Here is a 21,462-nt window from a genome sequence, read left to right as displayed (position 1 = left end):
AAGACAAGAGCTGACCAGAAAATTTGATCTTTAAACATAAGACTCAAGAGAAAAATATAAAAAGGGAAATAAATAAGGGAAATCAAAAGGGACTTAAGTTAAACTGTTTACATTCCAACATGGGAAGATGTTACTTGTAACTGATAAGAACTTTCTCTACCTTAGGGAAGTTAGAAAGAATACACTCCCCCTCCCCACACATATATGAAGAGAGAGCGAGAGAGAGAGGACACAGGAATGAGTTGAGTATGAAGGGATGATATCTTAAAAAATAAAATTAAGAAATAAGGGAGGAATATATTGGAAGAAGGGGAAAAGGAGAGATAGAATGGGGTAAATTATCTCACATAAAAGAGGCAAAGAAAAGCTTTTATAGTGAAGAAGAGGGGTAAGGTAAGAGGGAGTAAGTAAACCTTACTCTCATGAGAATTGGGTATAGAAATCTAGGAAAGTAGGACAAAAAGCGATAAGAGAAGAAAGCAGTGGTGACAAAAAGGAGGGCAAATTAGAGGAGGGGATAGTCAAAAGCAAAACACCTGAAGAGGGACAAAGTAAAAGGAAAGAGAGAATAGAATAAACAGGAGGAGAAATCAGATGAAGGGAAATATAGTTATCAATACTATGAAAAAATTTTAAAGACATATGAAAAAATGCTCTAACTCACTATTGATAGACGAAATACAAATTAAAACAGTTCTGAAGTACTATCTCATATCTATTAGATTTGTTAATAGGGCAGAACAATAAAATGACAAACAATGGAAGGGATGTGGGAAAAACGAGATGTTAATAGACTGATGGAACTGTGAACCGATTCAATCACTCTATAGAGCAATTTGGAACTATATCCAAAAGGCTATAAAATCATGCATACCCTTTGACCTAGCAACCACCAATTCTAGGTCTGTATCCCCAAAGTGATAAAACACAAATAGCAAAAGGACCTATGTGTTCAAAAATATTTATAGCAGGGGCAGCTAGGTGGCACAGTGGATAAAACGCCAGCCCTGGAGTCAGGAGTACCTGGGTTCAAATCTGATCTCAGACACTTAATAATTACCTAGCTGTGTGGCCTTGGGCAAGCCACTTAACCCTATTTGCCTTGCAAAAACCTTAAAAAAAAAAAAAGAGGAGGAAGAGGTTACTAAGAAACAGAGAATTCTTTCAAATTGCCTTTATTTAGGACATTATTAGGGAGATGCCTTCCCCTGAAACAAACTAAGGATCCTAGAAAAAAGGTACTCAATACTTGGGAGGGTATGAGCCAAGTAGAAAATTAAGTGTAGGGAAACAACCAGGATCATAAACAGTATCAGTCTAACAAGCCTAAAATAAGATTAAAATTGGGGACCTATTGATCGCAATGAGTGATCTTTGCAAAGATCTGGAGAGAGGAAGGTTGTTGATATGAATTCAACAGAGTAGAGGATACAGGAAGATGGCCACAGAGCAAAGGGGAAAGAACTCCAAAGGGGCAGAAATACAGAGCATTACATATTAGTAATCTTCATCTCCATTATTGTACAAGTGTGAGGCCCTATACTAAGCTTTGGGGAAAGAGGAAAGGCAATTTTCACTTAGGGAAAACCTGTCTGATATTTTCTAGAGAGCTTCAGAGAAAGTTAAGAGGCACTGGGTGAAAGAGAACTAGTGAATGCTGCTGATGTACAGGTAGTCTTCCAAAAAAGGCTCTGACAAGATTGCACACCAAAGACTACTAAAGAAACTGAATGGGGTGGGGAGATAACACTAAGTCTACTAGGTTGTAATGGGCCAAATTACAGCTGGTACCTATTAGTGCAAATAATGAAATCTTTTCCCCTCCCAAGTGAGTGGGATTAAATTAAATTAAAACTATTCAAAAATGATAATTACGTAACCTACAGTCACTAGTTCCAGTCCAGTGGAACAGTGCAAATCTGAATAATGCAACCTTTTCAGAAGATTAATTATTTGCACTCACGGAGACCAAGCTGTAATTGGCAAAAGGTAATAAAAAAAAAAATTAACAAATCTGTGAGAGAGGACTGAGAAGAGACAGGTGAATTTCTATAAATAAAATGTCTTTAGGGATTAAAAATAAAATCTTCACCACACATATAAAATGAGGGCCTGTGAACTTATGAATGCTGTGGTAAAAAGAATATCTGATTTGAAATCAGGAGAAGCTTTCAAAATCAACTCCACAAACATTCACTTAGAAGTATCTCTGCTTAAGAAGAGCTTAGGGAAGATGACAATACAGAGACAGACGTTAAGAGGTGACTAAAATGAGAGAAAGCAGTTCAGATATGTTTTATGCAATAGCAGAGAGGCAGGGGAAGGGCAAGAAAACAAGTAGCAAAATTTGATAGGAAGGTATAATACATGAAAAGTAATAAGGTACTGTGATACCAAAGAAGTAAGCTGGAGAAGATTGGGGAAAATGACAACACCTGATTTGAACATGTGGGGTTTGAGGTACCTATGGCATATCTAGGTGAAAAGTTGTTGATGCAAAAATAATGTTTAGGAGTACTGATATGGGAGTCATTTTCACAGAGATAAGGGTACCCATGAGAGCTGATGAGATTGCTAAGATAGAGAACCAGGGATACAGAGCTGGTAGAATCTGAGGCTATCTCATCCAGTGCCTCATTTTATAGATGAGGAAATTGAGGCCCATAGAAATTAAGTGACTTGTCCTGTGCTAGTTACATAGGGAGTAAGCAGTAGAGATAACCTTTGAACCAAGAATTCCAGAGTCATACAATGCTGATGAGAAGAGGGCCCAAGACAAGCCCTTGGGGACAAACATGGTTAAAGGATTGGACATGAATGTTGGTGATTCAGAAAGATGAAAGGAGAACCTGGAAAGGCCAGCACAGAACAGAAGAGGGAGTATATTGGATCTGTAGTTGGAAGACTTGATGCTGTGAGTGATAACTATTACAACAACAGTCAGAAGGCAGAATGTGGTACATAGAGCAGGTCTCAGAGTCACTGTGGCCTGAGAGACAAATTGGTTGTGTGAGCCTGGGCAAGTCACTTAGCTAACTCTCAAGGTCTCAGGCAACCATCTATACCTAAGTTGTCAAAGAATTGTTAGATTTGTTAGAAGGGGAGAGAATTTCCTCACCAAACTGAAAGAGCCACAAGTAGTTATTATGACAAACAGCTAAGAACAAAGATAATACCTTGGTCCCTCTTGGGACACTGAATTGAATGGACCACCAGTCTTACCTTGTCTGATAAATTTATGCTCCAGAATGCAAGGGCTGAGAATAACTGGCATGAGGAGAGCTGCTTCTTTCACCTTTGTCAGGCATTTCTGATGCAGGCACCAGGAACTGACTTATGTAGCCTACTCCTATCTCTATTCTACCTGACACAATTCAGTTTCCAGTGGCTTTGTTTGAGGCAATAGGACTATGGCCTTTTATTCCACTTGCTGCCTAATCTGTTCCTCCTTTTCCCTCCTTCATATAATCTACTGCCAAATCTTATTTATCTTACCCGTTAAGGGTGATCTGAAACACTCATGAACCTATCACATTTTCTAGTAGGAAGTTCAGCCATTTGGTGGTTCCTATATACATTTCCCTTAAACCAAACAGAGACTAAGTGTCACAGCCAAAAAAAGGGGCATAGATTTTTCCAACTTTAAAAACAACAAACATTATTTTCCCAAATTAGAAAAGGAGAACAAACATTAAAAGGGGAGTCACAGGAGGCTGAGGATCAATTCTCAGAAGCCACTAATAAGCACTGAGGTTTGCATGACATTCTTGCAGGAAGGGACCTTAAGAAATCACCTTGTGCAGCCCCCTCCCTTTATAGATGAGAAAACAGAGGCCCATAAAGAAAAAGCCGGAAGAGAGACAAAGAATCATCAGTCAGGAAATTATGAAGGTCTAGGTTTGAAACCTACCTCAGGCTGGGCAGATTCATCTTGCCAAACTCAATTTCCTCACCTGTAAAGTAGGTAAAGTGGGGCTGCTAGGTGGCACAAAGGATAAAGTATCAGGTCTGGAATCAAGAACACCCGAGTTCAAATGTGATGCTAGAGAAATAACTTAACTACCTCAGTTTCCTCATCTATAATATAAAGGAAGCAGTAATGACAAATCATTCCAGTGTCTTTGCCAAGAAAACTCCAAATGGCTGCACAAAAGTCAGAAATGATTGGAGTCACTAAATAATAACAAAAGTAGAGATAACAACACTTGTAGCATCATGATGGGTATCAAATGAGAACGTAGTTTAAGTCCTTTGTAAATTATAAAGCATTATAGAAAAACAGGGCCTTAGACCTGGAAGAGACTTTAGGTCACTTAGTCCAACCTTTTTATTTTTACAAATGAATAAACAGAGGCCCAGACAGATGAAGTAATTTGCCCAAGACCATACAGAAAGAGAAGAGCTAGAATTTGAACCTACATTGTGAACCTCTGAATCCAGTCTTTTTATTATAATACAGTTATCACCATCATTATCCCCATAATCATTACCAGCATCATCTCATGTAAGATCCTTTTGATTATCCAGAGCCAAAAACATTCTGATGCTTTGTTGACTTGTGCTATAGATAACAGTAAGGCATCTCTTCCCCGACCTTCTAACTCCTGATCTTATATAGGTCTTTCAGGCTGCTCACCATATGGATCCTGATCCAACAGCTCTCTTTTCTCACGTGGCAGGCTATGCTCTGGTTTATAGCCACAGCTTTGTCCAGTCAGTTTGAAGCATGCTTCTTCAAACAGTTTCTTGTGGTGTGGTCGGACAAACTGATAAAATCCTGTCCAAAATAAAGATAGCAGGTTAGTCAGCATGTGGAAAATGGTCCCTGAATTAAGAAGCTAGTCGAAAGGCACTGATATAATTTCAATACAGTATGAAAGACTTAAGATAGGATAGAAAGGAATATACCTTTTTCTCGGCAGTACATGGAACTTATACAAAAATTGACCATGTACTAGGACATAAAAACCTAATGATCAACTGCAGAAAGGCAGAAATAGTGAATACATCTTTCTCAGGTCACAATGCGATAAAAGTCATATGCAATACTGGGCCAAGGAGATACAGAGCCAGAAAAAATTGGAAACTGAATAACCTCATTTTAAAAAATAAGTGGACCAAAAAACAAATTATAGAAAGAATTAACCATTTTATCCTAGATAATGATAATGATGAAACAACATACCAAAACCTATGGGATTCATTCAAAGCAACTCTCAGGGGATATATTATAGCTCTAAATGCTTATATGAATAAATTGGAGAAAGAGGAAATCAATGAACTAAAGATGCAACTAAAAAAATTAGAGAAAGAACAAATCAAAAATCCCCAATCAAATAACAAATTAGAAATTCTAAAAATTAAAGGAGAAATTAATAAAATCGAAAGCAAAAAAACTATTGAATTAATAAATAAAACCAAAAATTAGTATTATGAAAAAACCAATAATATTGATAAACCTCTGGTCAATTTGATTAAAAAAAAGAAGAAAACCAAATTGCTAGTGTTATAAATGAAAAAGGTGAACTCACCATCAATGAGGAGGAAATTAAAGTAATAATTCAAAATTATTTTGCCCAACTCTATGCAAATAAATTCGATAATCTAAGTGAAATGGATGAATATTTATAAAAATATAAGTTGACCATGTTAAATGAAGAAGAGATTAAATACCTAAACAACCTTATCTCAGAAAAAGGAATTCAAGAAGTAATCATTGAACTCCCTAAAAAAAATCTCCAGGGCCTGATGGATTCACAAGTGAATTCTACCAAACATTTAAGGAACAATTAGTTCCAATCCTATATAAACTCTTTGGAAAAATAGGGAAAGATGGAACTCTGCCTAACTCTTTCTATGAGACCAACATGGTCCTGTTACCTAAACCAGGAAGAGTTAAAACAGAGAAAGAAAATTATAGACCTATTTCCCTGATGAATATAGATGCAAAAATCCTAAATAAAATCTTAGCAAAATGACTACAACAAGTCATCACAAGGATAATACATTATGATCAAGTAGGATTTATTCCAGGAATGCAGGGTTGGTTCAATATTAGGAAAACTGTTAGTATACTCAATTATATCAACAGCAAACCTATCAGAAATCATATGATCATATCAATAGATGCTGAAAAAGCTTTTGACAAAATACAGCATCCATTCCTATTCAAAACACTAGAGAGTGTAGGAATAAGTGGACTGTTCTTAAAATAATCAGCAGTATCTATCTGAAACCATCAACAAGCATTATACTCAATGGGGAGAGGCTAGAGGCATTCCCAATAAGATAAGGGGTCAAACAAGGGTGCCCATTATCACCACTACTATTCAATATTGTATTAGAAATGTTAGCATCAGCAATTAAAGAAAAAGAAATTGAAGGAATTAGAATTGGGAAGGAAGAGACAAAACTCTCACTCTTCGAAGATGACATGATGGTCTACCTAGAGAATCCCAAGAAATCATCTAAAAATCTACTGGAAACAATTAGCAATTTTAGCAAAGTTGCAGGTTATAAAATAAACCCTCATAATTCCTCAACTTTTCTATATATGTCTAGCAAGAAACAGCAGGAAGAGCTAGAAAGAGAAATCCCATTCAAAGTAACCTCAGACAGTGTAAAATATTTGGGAGTCTATTTGCCAAGACAGACTCAGAATCTTTTTGAAAACAATTATAAAACACTTCTCACACAAATTAAATCAGATTTAAATAACTGGGCAAATATCAACTGCTCATGGATAGGGAGAGCTAATATAATAAAAATGACAATTCTACCAAAACTAAACTATCTGTTTAGTGCCCTACCAATCAAAATTCCAAAAAATGACTTTAATGAGTTAGAAAAAATTGTAAAGTAAATTCATATGGAGAAATAAAAAGTCAAGAATTGCCAGGAGCTTAACAAAAAAAAAATGCAAACGAAGGTGGCTTAGCACTACCCGATCTAAAATTATATTATAAAGCACCAGTCATCAAAACTGTTTGGTAATTTTGACCCAGCAATACCACTACTGGGTCTATACCCTGAAGAGATGAGGAAAAAGGGTAAAAACATTACTTGTACAAAAATATTTATAGCAGCCCTGTTTGTGGTGGCAAAGAATTGGAAATCCAGTAAATGTCCTTCAATTGGGGAATGGTTTAGCAAACTGTGGTATATGTATGTAATGGAACACTATTGTTCTATTAGAAACCAGGAGGGACAGGATTACAGGGAAGTCTGGAGGGATTTGCATGAGCTGATGCTGAGTGAGATGAGCAGAACCAGAAAAACATTGTACACCCTAACAGCAACATGGGAGTGATGTTCAACCTTGAAGGACTTGCTCATTCCATCAGTGCAACAATTGGGAACAATTTTGGGCTGTCTGCAAAGGAGAGTGCCATCTGTATCCAGATAAGGAGCTGTGGAGTTTGAACAAAGTGCAAGGACTATTCCCTTTAATTTAGAAAAAAACAGATAGCTTATTGTCTGATCTTGTTACTTCTCTTCTCTTTAAGTATATGATGTCTCTCTCATCACACCCAATTTGGATCAAGGTAAAACATGGAAACAAAGTAAAGACTGATGGAGTGCTATCTGTGGGGTGGGGGTGGGGGAGGGAAGCAAGATTGGGGCAAAATTGTAAAACTCAAATAATATCTTTAATAAAAATAAAAAATAAAGTAAAAAAAAAAGATAGGTTTCAGAAGGAACTCAAATAAATGGGAAGTCATCCCATTCTACTTCATTGGAAAGTTTTGACAACATGATTAATCAAATATCTGGTTTAAATTAGCTTACATACAGTACCATAGATTTTCTGAACAAAGTCTTAGATTGTCTCAGAAGAGCTACTTTATCAAAGGAGAATATTTAACTAGGAGAAAATGATAAAGTAGAGCAATATGGCAGGCAGAAAATTCTTAGAGCTAAGTGCGTTCCTGTTCAAATAAATGTTAGTGAGGCCAATGGAACAAAAGTTTTGTTAATGTTTGAAATTTTCCAGCCCAGAAATATTTCTAGGAAGCAGTGACTCCCCTGTCTTCAAAGTACTTTTCTCATTCATTTTATTATTTGCTGAATAACTGCCATGGGAAACATACATACTAAATTGTGTCACTGTCTCAGTCTAGTCTCTCTTTTCCTTACTGCCTCAGTATCTAACAAGTCTCTGCCTCAAATAGCATCAGATCTACCTTCTTGTTTTTCTCCAGCTGATGGCAGATATGGAGTCCTTAGAAACAATAACTAAGCAAGCCCTATTGAAGTTGGTCACAATTTGCCTATTCAGGAATAATTTATATTTAATTGTAATAAATGTAAAATCTGTTATGTGAGCTCAAGATCATCTTTGTAAATGATAAAATGGGAGAGGTATAGCTATATAGTGGTTCTTCTGGAAAAAAGAAAAGAAAAAAAAAAGAAACAAACCCAGAGAACTATAGCTGACTGATTATAGAGTATGATCTGGAAGCCCAAAAAGGGCTCTTGGGCTACATTAAGAGAAAAAGCAGTCAAGATGAGGGGAGTAAAAGAGAGGGCTGCTGTAATCTCTCCTGCTCAGAGTTTATCTGGAGCACTGTGTTCAGTTCTGATGTCACAATTTAACAAGGACAATGATAAACTAGCAAGCTTCCAGAAGAAAGCAAGCACAAAGATGAAGGAATCTGAGATGAAGATAAAGGAAAATCGAATGAAGTTTCTGGGATATTTAACTGAAAAAAAAAAAAGATTTGGAGGGGCTTGATTTTGGTCTTCAAGTATGTAATGGGCAATCAAATACAAATGGGATTAGACTAGTTCTCTCTTGCCCCAGGGTACAGAACTAAGAACAATGCTTAAAGTCATAACACTGAAACTCAATCTGAGAACACTTGTTAATAAGGATGACTATCCAAGTGGAATGAACTATCTCAGGAGCTTCTAGGATGCCATCTCACTAGAGAGTGAACAAAAAGTTAAATGATCATTTGTCAGTTGTCAAAGGGATTCCTTTCACAGAGGGGCTGGACTAGATGTCCTCTGAAGCCCTTTTTTATCCAAGTTCTGTAATCCTATGAACTGGAATTGTAGTAAAATATGTCCTTGACACATGCCACCCATAGTCCTGTTAGGTTTCACTCATGGTGCTCTTCAAAGCACCATGTGGGGTTGTTAGAAGGAAGTAGGACAGAGACAGAATTATAATACCTTGGAGCAAATTGTGCTTCGTTGGGTCCTCGGCAAAGAGTGTGCTAATGGAAGACATGAGGGCTGGGAAGTCATCAGTTCCCTTATATTGCTGGAGGGCTCTAGTGAAGAGGTCAAAATTGGCCTGGCTCAGAGACTGCTTCACTGATAACATAAATAGCTTGGCTTTTCCTGCCTGCTCCATAGGGATAGATTCTTTCTTATCCTAAAAGAGGAAAGGAAACAAAGGCATAAATAAGCATCTAGAAATTACATGTTCCTAGATGAGGAGTTCAAAATTTGACACATTCTACTTTTGACATTTTTAAACACCAGAAAGTAAGAATAATTTTCCCTGAATAGGAGAAGGGGGAAGGAAAGAGGAAGCAGTGAAACACTGAACTTAGGATCAATAAAAATTAGAGGAGGGAAGGACCTTTGCAATCATTAAAGTGATAGAAAACTGAGTTTGGTAAGTTGAATTTCTTGAAGTCACATAGAGGAAGGGGATAAAATAAGGATAGTTCAAAATATTAAGTCAGAGCTCATTTATTCAAACTACACTAGCTGGGGGAAATTCGTAAAAAGATATAATTTATTCAAGTTTTGGAAACAAAAATCAACCCCAAAACGTACTTATAAGAAACAGGTAAAAAAAGCTTCCTGTTCTTTCATCAAAAGTTGTGCCAAGGACCAAGAGTAATAGCAATACTAACTAGGTTTTAGACAGGGTCCAGATGTATAGACTATGTGAGAAATAAAAAAGATAGGAATGAAGAGGACAAAAGGGAAAAATGTTCTTGGGGACTCTTCATCAGACTAAAGGAGGAGCTAATGAAGGCATCCTGGATATGGATTCCAGGGAAGGGTATCACCTAGCTGGGAATTTAGGTTGCAGAAAAAATAGTTTGATAAGCAACTCAGTAATGAAAGACAAATATAGATTAGAGTTTGTCTAATCTGATAATTTTAATATAGAATTAAATATTTCTGATGGGGGCAGCTAGATGGCACAATGAATAGAGTACCGGCCCTGCAGTCAGGAGAACCTGAGTTCAAATCTGGCCTCAGACAATTAATAATTATGTAACCTTGAGCAAGTCACTCTTAACTCCACTGCCTTAAATAAATAAAATTTAAAAAAAATTTCTGATCTATACTTCTGATCAAAAGTTGTTCTTTCAGCCTCTAATTGAGTTTTGTAAGTCTAGTCCTCCTTTAATTGTATCTGCAAGGTTGACTTTCAAGTTGTGCAAACAATTAAAGGCCATCCTGAGAAGGCAGGAACTGCTCTGGTTATCTAACAAGAACCTGAATCAATTCTTGTCTTTATGCCATTTTGGAAAGGAGGAGAAATTCCAATGTTTTATATGACCATCTAATAACAATAAAATATCAAGTCAGAATAGGAGACGGTAGTCCTGGGGCTAATTGGATCTTTGTCAGTTTTGTCATAGAACAGACTTTATGGATGGGTTAGAGAATCATAAAATATTCAATGACATCTTTATGTACAAATGTGTAATCTGATTGGTTGCCTGCCAAAAGTTTCATGATCCTTTGTTAAAATTCTATAAATACTGATTTTTCAGTTAGTTCTGCTTTGGTGTTCACAAGGATGCCATTCATCCATAGGTTTTGGTAAGATCCTAGAGAATTAAACTTCATTTATAAAAAACTTAGTTATTTCATTTTCTTTAGCTTAAGTTAATTATGGTCAACAAGCTAAAGGTATAAGTCAGATGTCAGAGACACCTTATTTAGAATAGAAGTTTATTAAGTGATGAGCAGGATGATTTCAGAAAAACCTGGAAATCTTTTTTTTTTATTTTTTTTAGGTTTTTGCAAGACAATGAGGTTAAGTGGCTTGCCCAAGGCCACACAGCTAGGTAATTATTGTGTCGGAGAATGGATTTGAGCCCAGGTACTCCTGACTCCAGGGCCAGTGCTTTTATCCATTGCCACCTAGCCCCACTGGAAATCTTTATGTGAACTGATGCAAAATGAAGTGAGCAGAACCAGAACATTGTACATAGTAACAGCAATATTGTACAGAGATAAATTGTGAATTATTTAGTTATTCTCAGTAACACAATGATCCAAGATGATTCTGAAGGATTTATGATGAAAATGTCATCTATTCCCAGAGAAGGAAATGATGGAATCTGAATGCAGATTAAAGGCTTTTTCATTTTTTTTTGTCTTTTTGTTTGGCAATATGGTTAACAAAAACTTGAGTTCACTTATATGACCGAGATCCCATTTTTTTGCCTTCAAAATGGATGGGGGTAATTGCTTACTCAGGGAAGCAGGATTTGAGGGAAGAATGGAAACTGGAGCTCAAAATTTAAAAAAAATTAAACATTGCTTTTACATGTACTTGGGGAAAAAATAAAATATTCAAAATGGGGAAGAGGAATAAAAGGGGGAGAGATTCAGAACTCAATATTTTTAAAAAAATGAATATTAAAAATAAAAAGTTTTGAAAGTTAAAATTTAGAAAAAGTTTATTAAAGAGGTTAGGTATGGGGAGGCTAGGTGGTGTAGTGGATAAAGCACTGGCCTTGGAGTCAGGAGTACCTGGGTTCAAATCCGTGTGTGGCCTTGGGCAAACCACTTAACCCCATTTGCCTTGCAAAAATATAAAAAAACAAACAAAAAAAAGAGGTTAGGTGTGTCAGAGTAGTTTTTAGTAATAAGACCTGGCACTCACAACTGAACAAAACCAAAAATGGTTTGTATCTCAAGATTCCCTCATATCATAAGCACTTTTGCCCGAGTATGTGGTGTATATAAACTTATTGTGGAGAAAGAATAATAAGAGGAAAGTGAAAGGGAAGGGTCAGAATCTGTAAGATCTGTGGAGAACATTCTGAATTTTTACAGGTGCAGGGTACAGTAGAAGCCAAAAAGGGAGTAAGGGCAAAACTATCCAGGGAATCTTTTATGTATGGGTTAGATATTTCATCCAAACAACTTGCCTGTGGGAGGAAACATCCAGAAAGGTAGCTGAGAAAAGTAGACAGGAATTATTCTTGAGAGCAACCTATTTGTGCTAAACACTAAGGATCACCCTATGTCCAAACCTGGCATTAGATGCCACAAATGTCTAAAGGATTAGCATGTGGTTAGCAATACATATCTGGGACATATGTCAGAGCTCAGGTCAACTCTTGGTTCATGAGGATTACATCAATGGCAAATGAGGTGTTAAAAAATGCTGTCCACCTTCTGAGGAAGGACTGATAAAGTCTAAATATAGACTGAAGCATAATTTTTTCACTTATTTTTCTTGCTTTTTTCTGGGTAACATGGTTAATGTGGAAATGTTCTGCATGATTTCATATTTCTTGCCTTCTCAAGGAGTATGGAAAGAACAAGAAAGAGGGAGATAATTTAGAAAACAAAATTTTTAAAAATGTTAAAAATAGTTTTTTCTTTGAAAAAGGCAGCAAATGGGAAAACATCCAACTGTACTTTCATTGCAGGTTTAAAGATCCCAATTCCAGCCTAATAATGACAAAGCAGACTAGGGAAGGAGAAAATATGGATCTAGCTCTCAATCATTAAGTGTTATGACTCTAGAGGTCTCTAATCCAAACCTATTTTGTAAATTAGGAAAGGAAGAGGTGTAATTATTTATCCAGGGTCACATAACTAGTAAGAAGTAAAACTAAGACTTAAACTCAAGTATTTTTTTTTTAGGTTGTTTTTTTTTTTGCAAGGCAATGGGGTTAAGTGGCTTGCTCAAGGCCACACAGCTAGGTAATTATTAAGTGTTTGAGACCAGATTTGAACCCAGGTACTCCTGACTCCAGGGCTGGTGCTTTATCCACTACACCACCTAGCTGCCCTAAACTCAAGTATTTTAAAAAGTATTAATGGGGCAGCTAGATGGCATAGTGGATAGAGTACCAGCCCTGGAGTTAAGTTAGGAGGCCTGAGTTCAAATCCAACCTCAGACACTAAATAATTACCTAGCTGTGTGACAGTAGAAGGAAAAAAGGCATTTGTGACCTTGGGCAAGTCACTTAACGCATTGTCTTGCAAAAAAAACCAAAAAAAAGTATTCAAAAGCACTGAACAGGAAGTAAGAATTATTCTCAAAGTGATTTTCCATGATTTTCCATTTTCAGAGAGATAACTAGAATTCAAGTCCAAAAAATGAGAGGGGGAGAAGATTCCTTTATGGCCTTCTTGAAAACTATGACTTTTTCCTCAAAACTAGAATTCTTGAGAATTTCTTGTATTTTCCAGTCTTCTCTATAAATTTCAAAGGTATTTATTTCTCACTAGCTCAATGACTTCCAGAGAGAGACATACTTTCATCAGAACTGGGTTTCTATATCACATATCTCTCTAAGTCTGGGAAGTAGAGGCAGTTACTTAGTTCCAATTAAAAACTTCTCTTCCCAGAAGCAAAGCACTAACACAGACATAAGATTCAATGTACTAATAACCTCTGGGGATTTCCAACAGGGAAAAGCAGCATAAGGGAGTTCCTAGATGATGACGTTCACTAGATTGATCTTATAATAAGCCTTCCTGATTCAAACAGAAAGACATGAGGAAGAAAACAAACCACCCTTAAAACACACATATATCTACAAGCCAAGAACTTCTGTTAACAGATTTGTAAAAAGACAAGAAACAATCATAGAACAATGCTGCCTGTGTGATATGGTCATAAGTTTCGGAAAATGGAAAAAGTATCCACCTAAATATTATTTCAAACTTGGAAACATTTTGAAATTACTTCTCTGAAGAGCAAAATGTCAACTAGTCCTGGGAGGAAGTCCTGTTTCCATTGTCACCAACTTCATATCTATCCAAGGACATGCCACTTAAGTCTCCCCTAAATCAGTCCAATATGGAGTTTGAGGTTTTTAGATTCTTCTTAGAAATGAAGAGGAAGCAATACCAAAGAGTGCCAGGAACAAATGCTGCCTATAAAACCTCCTAAAGATTTTTTCTGACAAGAGTACAGTATTTTGTACATAGTATGTTCTTAACAAATGGTTGTTAAATGAAAAAAAAAATGCAGTGCAGAAGCAAGCTCAGAAGGGGATATAGATAAGCAGGACAGTATTGAAAACTAGTGTTAAATTCAATATTATACTTTGATAGAAAAAGAAAAAATTTCAAAAAGGCTTGTTGAAGCCAAAAGGCAATGGAATGGGGTAGTCAGAGGATCAGGGGCAAGTACAAAAATCTCTGCAGGTCTCATGATTCACCTATAAATTAAGGGAGTTGAACTAGACAGGCTCTCCAGGCCCTCCTAGAGCTAAATCCCTTTATCTTCTGAAGTCTAGGACAACTGCTGGATCTGGAATAGGACAATGCTGGATGTGTTGTCTTAGTGACTTCTACAGGAGACTTTCCCTTGTCATTAGCCAAGGAATTTTCCCAGCAAAGACCTTCCTCATGCAATTTATGACCCATTCCCCTTCTTGGTTTCAAGAGTTTCCCTTCCAATCACCATCACTTGGAGGAGAGCATAAATGGTGAGTGGCACAGATTTGGAAGGCTTACATCAATTCTTTCAATATTGCTGTAGACCATTCTTAAAATCAAATTTATTAAAGCTTAATATTAGAATATTATAAAATTGTGCACAACTTATCCTTCAGATGAATGAAGGAAATGACACCAGAGACATTCAGGCAAACTGTGTCCTTCAGTCAAACTTATTAGCCAATAGAAGAAATTCAAGATGACTTTAAATTCATTAAGAATTATTACTAGCATATAACTACAACCTAGAATATTAATTTTTTTTTTTAGGGTTTTGCAAGGCAATGGGGTTAAGTGGCTTGCCCAAGGCCACAGAGCTAGGTAATTATTGTCTGAGGCTGGATTTGAACTCAGGTACTCCTGACTCCAGGGCCAGTGCTCTATCCACTGCACCACCTAGCTGCTCCTAGAATATTAAATTTTAAAAGTTTAAAAATAGCAGGACTCTATAAAGACCCCAGATTTACTCTACCCAGAAGATGATTCAGGTGCAAGTCACACACAAAACTGAAAAGTGGAGGTATGTGGGCTTATGCTACTTAGGGACTTGAAAAGGGCATCATTTTCTCCCAGGTCCTTCTTATTTCATGCCACAAGTATGGTCAGCTTCTCAGGAGAACTTCTGATCCTTTGGGATACTCTTTCCTATTCATCCCTCCTTTCATTCCCAGGCCAAAAAAAAGAGCCCTATTTCTTAGTTCCCTTCCCCAGAGAATAAGAATTCTTTTATTTTTTAAACTCAGGCCTCAAGAAATCTGCTGTTGAACGTCAAATTAAACCTAATGTACTCTGATTTGCCCCACAGAAATTCCTTTAAGTTAGCTCATATCTATTCAGAGCATAAAGTCCTCTATTCCAATTCACTGAGTTGCCTTCTGTTTGCATAACTTCTTCACTGACTGCCCTGGTGGCTCCCTTACTTATTTCGACATAATTTTCCTTTTCAGGTCCCAAACCCTTTTATAATCCCTTCCATCAGCATCACTAATTCCCTATTCCTTTCTTGGGTCACTCCCTACCCTTCCTTGTTTTAGGTTTTTATATCTCCTCTGACAACAATATATAGAAAGATGGGGCTATAACCAAATCACATATCAATTTTTCTAGTCATGAATTTGGTGAATGGATTGGTTCTTGTCTTGTTTTTATATTAGGATAGGAGACACAATACCTGGTTGCTAATAATTCTGATTTTCTTCTTTCCTCCTTTTTGCTCATCTGTTAACCTCTTCTCATATTGTAAGGACAGAGTAGAGAGACGCCGAGCCTGTAGAGAAAAGAAAATCATTTTACATTCTTTCTATCTATAAAACAATGAAATAAACAGTTTGCATTAGTTCAACCCAAAAGTGATGGATGGGATATCAATGCAAAAGAGGAATGAGTTAGACCTAAGAGTTATTGATCATCTATTTAGAACAAGGATCTGAGTCCACCCCCCAGGTTAATAACAAACACCAGGTCCCAGAATTCCTAACATAAGATAGATCCAGAAATCCCTAAACAAAGGCAGATTTCTCATTGTCCTGGTAGACCCAATGGAGGGAATAAATATTCTTCTCTATTATGTATGTACACTATGTATCCCTGTTCTCTGAGAAAAATTAATTTTTGGGTGCAATATGCAAAAGTTACAGCACAAATCTATGACTGATAGCAATCAAGTACTGGAAAGAAGTCTGATCTGAAGAATTATGCAATTCGTTAGGAATTTTAAAATAACAGAGAAAAAATGAAGAGGAGGAAAAAGACTGAGAAAGAGGCAGCTCAAAACTGGAACTCAGTTTAGTTCAGTTCTTAGGGAGAACTGAGACTAAAATTTTTGTCTCAATCTATTTCATCCCAAATGCAAATAGATTCTTGACTGAGAGCCTAAATTGAAGCTCTAAAGACATCTTGAAACTCTCTGACACTGGTGCAAAGCAGGCCTAATAAGCAGAGAAGAAATTGCTTTAGGTGGCTTATGAGGGAAGAAGGATATAAAAGAAGATAAAAGATCAAGGATCTAGTCACTATGACAAAGTCAAGGGGCAGCTAGGTGGTGTAGTGGATAGTGCACTGGCCCTGGAGTCAGGAGTACCTGAGTTCAAATCCAGCCTCAGACACTTAGTAATTACTTAGTTGTGTGGCCTTGGGCAAGCCACTTAACCCCCTTGCCTTGCAAAAAACAAAAAACAAAAAAAAAACCCAAGTCAAAAGAGAAGAAACCCTTCAGGCCTTTGAATCATAGCAGCAGATAGTCTTGGAAGTCCTCTTTATGATGTAGATCTTTCATCACTCACAGATACTAATGTCTCCAAAGCTGTAATGGTCTGGGAAGAGCTGAAGTTTCTGAAGTTTCTTCTTCAAATAGCTTACAACAACTATTCCACAGATGACTTAACAATGGAAAGTTTAAGGGGAGATTAGGGAAGAAGGAGAAAATAGGGAATTTCTAATGTACCTGAGTAGCAGTTACCTGTTCTTCTCCTGGGACTGTGTTGGTCTCATCAATTTCACTTTTACTTTCACTATGGTCCAACGCGGCCAGCAAACCCCTGGGCTTCCTTTGTGGGAAAACTAATTTTTGGTCATATTCTCCCCATAGACTGGCTTCACTGTCCCCACTCTCCAATGATCCTGGGGAAACAGATGAGGGGAGGGCTCAGTGGCTTTTCCAACATCATAAAAAAATAAAACAAACATTGTTTTGCCCAAGTCATACTTTACAAAGAAGGAAAGCCAAGTTTCTATGTTTATTCACGTTTAGAGTAGGCAGATCTTTTACCTTCTATGTATTACCAGCTTTTCAATGTGTAAAAACCCATTACACTGAAAGCAAGAAGAAAGCAATTTAATGCTTACTTGAATCACTAGCCAAATGCAGAAAAATAATTCATCTAGGATGCCAAGCATGTAAAGAAAATATTATATTGGTTTCTGATAGATTGGCTTCTTCCTCTTTCCCTTCTCACTGAGCTATGATGACCAAAGAATAGACACTCACCTGTACATTTCCTTTTCAGACTAGGAACATGTACATCCAGACTCTTGGCTTTCTTAGATGAGAGGAAGAGGTTGACTGAAGAAGTAGATGCTGCAGCAGCACCTTCTCTACCACAAGGGCTCTGAGGAACCCATGGGACAGGTATAGGCATCTATTTAGAAGGCAAGACAACTCATTAAAGAGAGGTAAATGTTTTCCTTTGGGGAGAAAACCTCTGTCCAAGACAGTTCATGTAAATGAGTCAGGAGAAAGCATTTCCTGGTCAGGTGGCTATCTCCCCCTCACTGTTTATTACCACATTCCTTAGGAGTAATGAGATGCCTTGAGAGAAAGGATAATCCTTTTTGTGGGATACATCAACCTGCCATCCCTTCCCTGGACCCTAGATGGAGTTGGGATACTTACAATTTTCTGAGCAACTCGGAAAAACTGGGCTGCATCACGGATAATATGGCCAAAGTTGTCATAGACCTTGACATAAGGGCGCACCCAGGAGGGCAACTGGGCTCTAGCATCATTGTTAGTGAACCTGAGAGAGAGGAGAGCTACATTTTTCATACTTTCAAGATTCAGTCCTACATGTCTCTCAGTCCTTCAAACCAGGTTTGTGTCCTATCTATTTTGACAGGAGATGCTAAGAATGAAATCTATATCCCTTCTCCATCATTAAATAGAATTATTCCCCCAAAATATGAATAAGTACATATCCATGCTAAAGCCCGGAGACTTGCAAATAATTATTGCACTCAATTATTCAGTGTCAAATAAATAAAAGGAAGTTCATCTGCAACAAAAATACTTAGGTTGAGGTAAAGGCAAGGTAGAGAAAATGGGCATATTTTTCATTGTTGTCACTGATGGGAATTAGCATACATTAAATTCTAACTTCTCATATTTGGGGCAATTTCCAAAGTGGTAGAACTGAAGGCAGATAACCTTGGGTTCCGGTATGAGTGAAAAATGCTTGTTCATTAAAGGAGAGGAAATAGTTGGTGGTGTGAGAGAGTGGTAGAGTCAAGAGAAAGTTAATTTGTGTTATACTTTAAATAAAGCCAGGGAAGATTTTACTAAGCATGTTTCTAAATGAAGGGGAAGGAGCAACTGAAGAGGAAAAGATTAAAGATGGAAGAGGTGTGGAAAAGATGATTAAGTATGTGGGCACAGTGAATAAAGTGCTGAATTTAGAATCAGGAAGACTCCTCTTACTAAATTCAAATACAGTCTTAGATGCTTACTAGCTGTGTGACCCTGGGCAAGTCACGTAACCCTGTTTGCCTCAGTTTCCTCATCAGTAAAATGAGCTGGAGAAGGAAATGGTAAATTACTCCAGTATCTTTGCCTACAAAACCCCAAATGGGGTCAAATATGACTAATATGACTAAACAAGAACAAAGCTGGTAAAAAAAAATGGATGAAAATATTAACAATTCACAACCCAAGATGGACAAACTGCTCTCCTCACAAGAATGTATGAGTAAGATATTACAAGAACTATTATCCTGATTTTAAGATAAAAAAAAAAGGTCAGAGGGTTATGATGATCTAAAATTAGCCTCCAAGTATCAGACATATGGGCAGAATGTGTCTTTGGACTCCAAATTCACTGGTCTTTTGAAGCTCTCATTTAGTTTTTCAGCAGGGTAGTAACTGAGGTGGTGAAGGGTACAAGCCTTTATCAAGTCTGGTGCTATGCTGGGTGATAATGATGATCTCATATAATCTTCATAACAGCCCTGGGAAGCTGGGATTATCTACTTTTGACATCTGTGGAAACTGAACAGACAGAGTGAGTTACCCAAGATTACTCAGCTATTAAGTGTCTTAGACCGCACGTGAATGTAGGTCTTCTTGACTCCTGGTCTATTCATTCAATTAAACAATAAACATTTCTCAAAAATCTATTTTGAGAGGCAGCTAGGTGGCGCAATGGATAGAGCACCGGCCCTGGAGTCAGGAGTACCTGAGTTCAAATCCAAACTCAGACACTTAATAATTACCTAGCTGTGTGGCTTTGGGCAAGCCATTTTAACCCCCTTAGCCTTACAAAAACTAAAAAAAAAAAAAACAAAAACAAAAACAAAAAAAAAAAAACTCTACTTTGAGTTACTATGCTAAACAGTGGAGATACAAAAGAGGCAAAAGACATCCCTGCCCTCAAGGAACTGTTAGTCTATTTAAGGATAGAAAATACAAATAAATATATACAAAGCAAGCTCTATCCAGACTAGGAGATGATTAACAGAGGGAAGGCACTACAACTAAGAGAAGTTGGAGAAGACTTCAATTAAGAGATGGAATTTTTAGCTGGGACTTTAATGAAAACTGGAAAGTCTATAGGTAGAGATGAGGAGACAGTGTTCCAGACAAATGCCTGGGGTTCAACTGGTCAAAGGATATAAACAGGAAGTTTTCAGATGAAGAAATTAAAGCTATGTACAGTTTTATGAAAAAAGTATGCTCTAAATCACTATTGATTAGAGAGCTGAAAATTAAAACAACTCTGAGGAAGTACCTCATATCTATCAGATGGGCTAAGATGAAAGAAAAAAGAAATGATCAATATTGATGGAATTGTGGAAAAACTGGGACACTAATGCACTGTTGGTGGAGCTGTGACCTGATCCAACCTTTCTGAAGAATAATTTGGAACTATGTCCAAAGGACAATAAAACTGTGATTTCCTATTAGGTCTGTATCCCAAAGAGATCATAAGGAAGGGGAAGACTCCCATGTACAAAAATATGATAGGCAGGTGGATTTAAGAAAAACCAGCAAAGACTTACAAGAACTGATGCTGACTGAAGTGAATAGAACCAGAACATTATACACAAGAAAGAGCAACACCAATTATGATAGACTTGGTTCTTCGTAGCAATACAATAATCAAAGATGACTCTAAAAGACTTGTGACGGAAAATGCCATTCCCATTCAGAGAGAAAGAATTGTGGAGTCTGTGTGCCAATTAAAGCATACTATTCTCATGTTTTAAATGTTTTTTCTTGTCTCATGGTTTTCCTCTTTTGTTCTGATTCTTCTTTCACAACATGACTAAGACCAAGGTTGAGAGATAGGCTAATCTTGTATGTGGAATATCTAGAAAGAAAGTATGACTAGTTTGGCATGAGTGGTGGAAGAATAAGGTGCAAGAATCCTAGAAAGTGTCACCTAATTGTTTGGTCTAGTATGGGTCAAAGACAATGGAAGAGGGGTGGCTAGGTGGCCCAGTGGATAAAGCACTGGCTCTGCAGTCAGGAGTACCTGGGTTCAAATCCTGTCTCAGACACTTAATAATTACCTAGCTGTGTGGCCTTGGGCAAGCCACTTAACCCCTATTTGGCTTGCAAAAAAAAAAAAAAAAGACAATAGAAGAGAGCAATCTTCTCCTCTAGAGGGTGGAGGAGTCTTCACATCAGAGTTATGCTTCTCAGTAAAGGGACCAAGAGCATTTGTTCAGAGTGTGTGAACTGCGGCAGAGGTCTAGGAATAAGAAGTCTGAAAAGAGAGGAAAGGGCCTAGAATTAAAATTCTATATGGCTAAATGAGAAAAAGAAATAGCTATGGGAGGGAGTTCAGCAGAAGTAAGGATGCGTGAATTTAAAGTGGAACCAAGTCAACAATTTGATGATCTTTTTTCCAGCAGTGCTTAAACAGCTTATATTCAGGAGAGAGGATCAGTAGAGTAAGAAATACAAAAATTAAGAGGATAATGGACAGAGGACAATTGGCAAATGAACTAATGATGGAAAATGACAAATTGTATGAACAGGAAATGCTAGAGGGACCAAGTGTGATATCAAAGAAGAGG

At 37.1% G+C, this 21,462-nt stretch overlaps 1 protein-coding gene across 8 annotated transcripts in view; it reads right to left on the bottom strand.

Annotated features, from left to right (window-relative positions):
• The window catches only part of RTEL1 (regulator of telomere elongation helicase 1), a 116,974-nt gene that overhangs the window by 11,865 nt on the left and 83,647 nt on the right, over positions 1-21,462 (bottom strand). For all 8 annotated transcript variants that reach the window (XM_074210492.1, XM_074210493.1, XM_074210495.1 and 5 more), the window contains 6 exons: positions 18,062-18,185; positions 17,657-17,807; positions 17,129-17,289; positions 15,842-15,937; positions 9,178-9,382; positions 4,637-4,777 (listed from right to left, as the gene is read on the bottom strand). In XM_074210492.1, the coding sequence (XP_074066593.1) occupies positions 4,637-4,777; positions 9,178-9,382; positions 15,842-15,937; positions 17,129-17,289; positions 17,657-17,807; positions 18,062-18,185 (878 nt within the window). The remainder of the gene's footprint in view (positions 1-4,636; positions 4,778-9,177; positions 9,383-15,841; positions 15,938-17,128; positions 17,290-17,656; positions 17,808-18,061; positions 18,186-21,462) is intronic.

Source organism: Macrotis lagotis, chromosome 1 (genome assembly GCF_037893015.1).
Source record: "Macrotis lagotis isolate mMagLag1 chromosome 1, bilby.v1.9.chrom.fasta, whole genome shotgun sequence".
Taxonomy (NCBI): Eukaryota; Metazoa; Chordata; class Mammalia; order Peramelemorphia; family Peramelidae; genus Macrotis; species Macrotis lagotis.
Note: the sequence above shows the minus strand (reverse complement) of the source record. Positions and strands in the feature narration are given on the sequence as shown.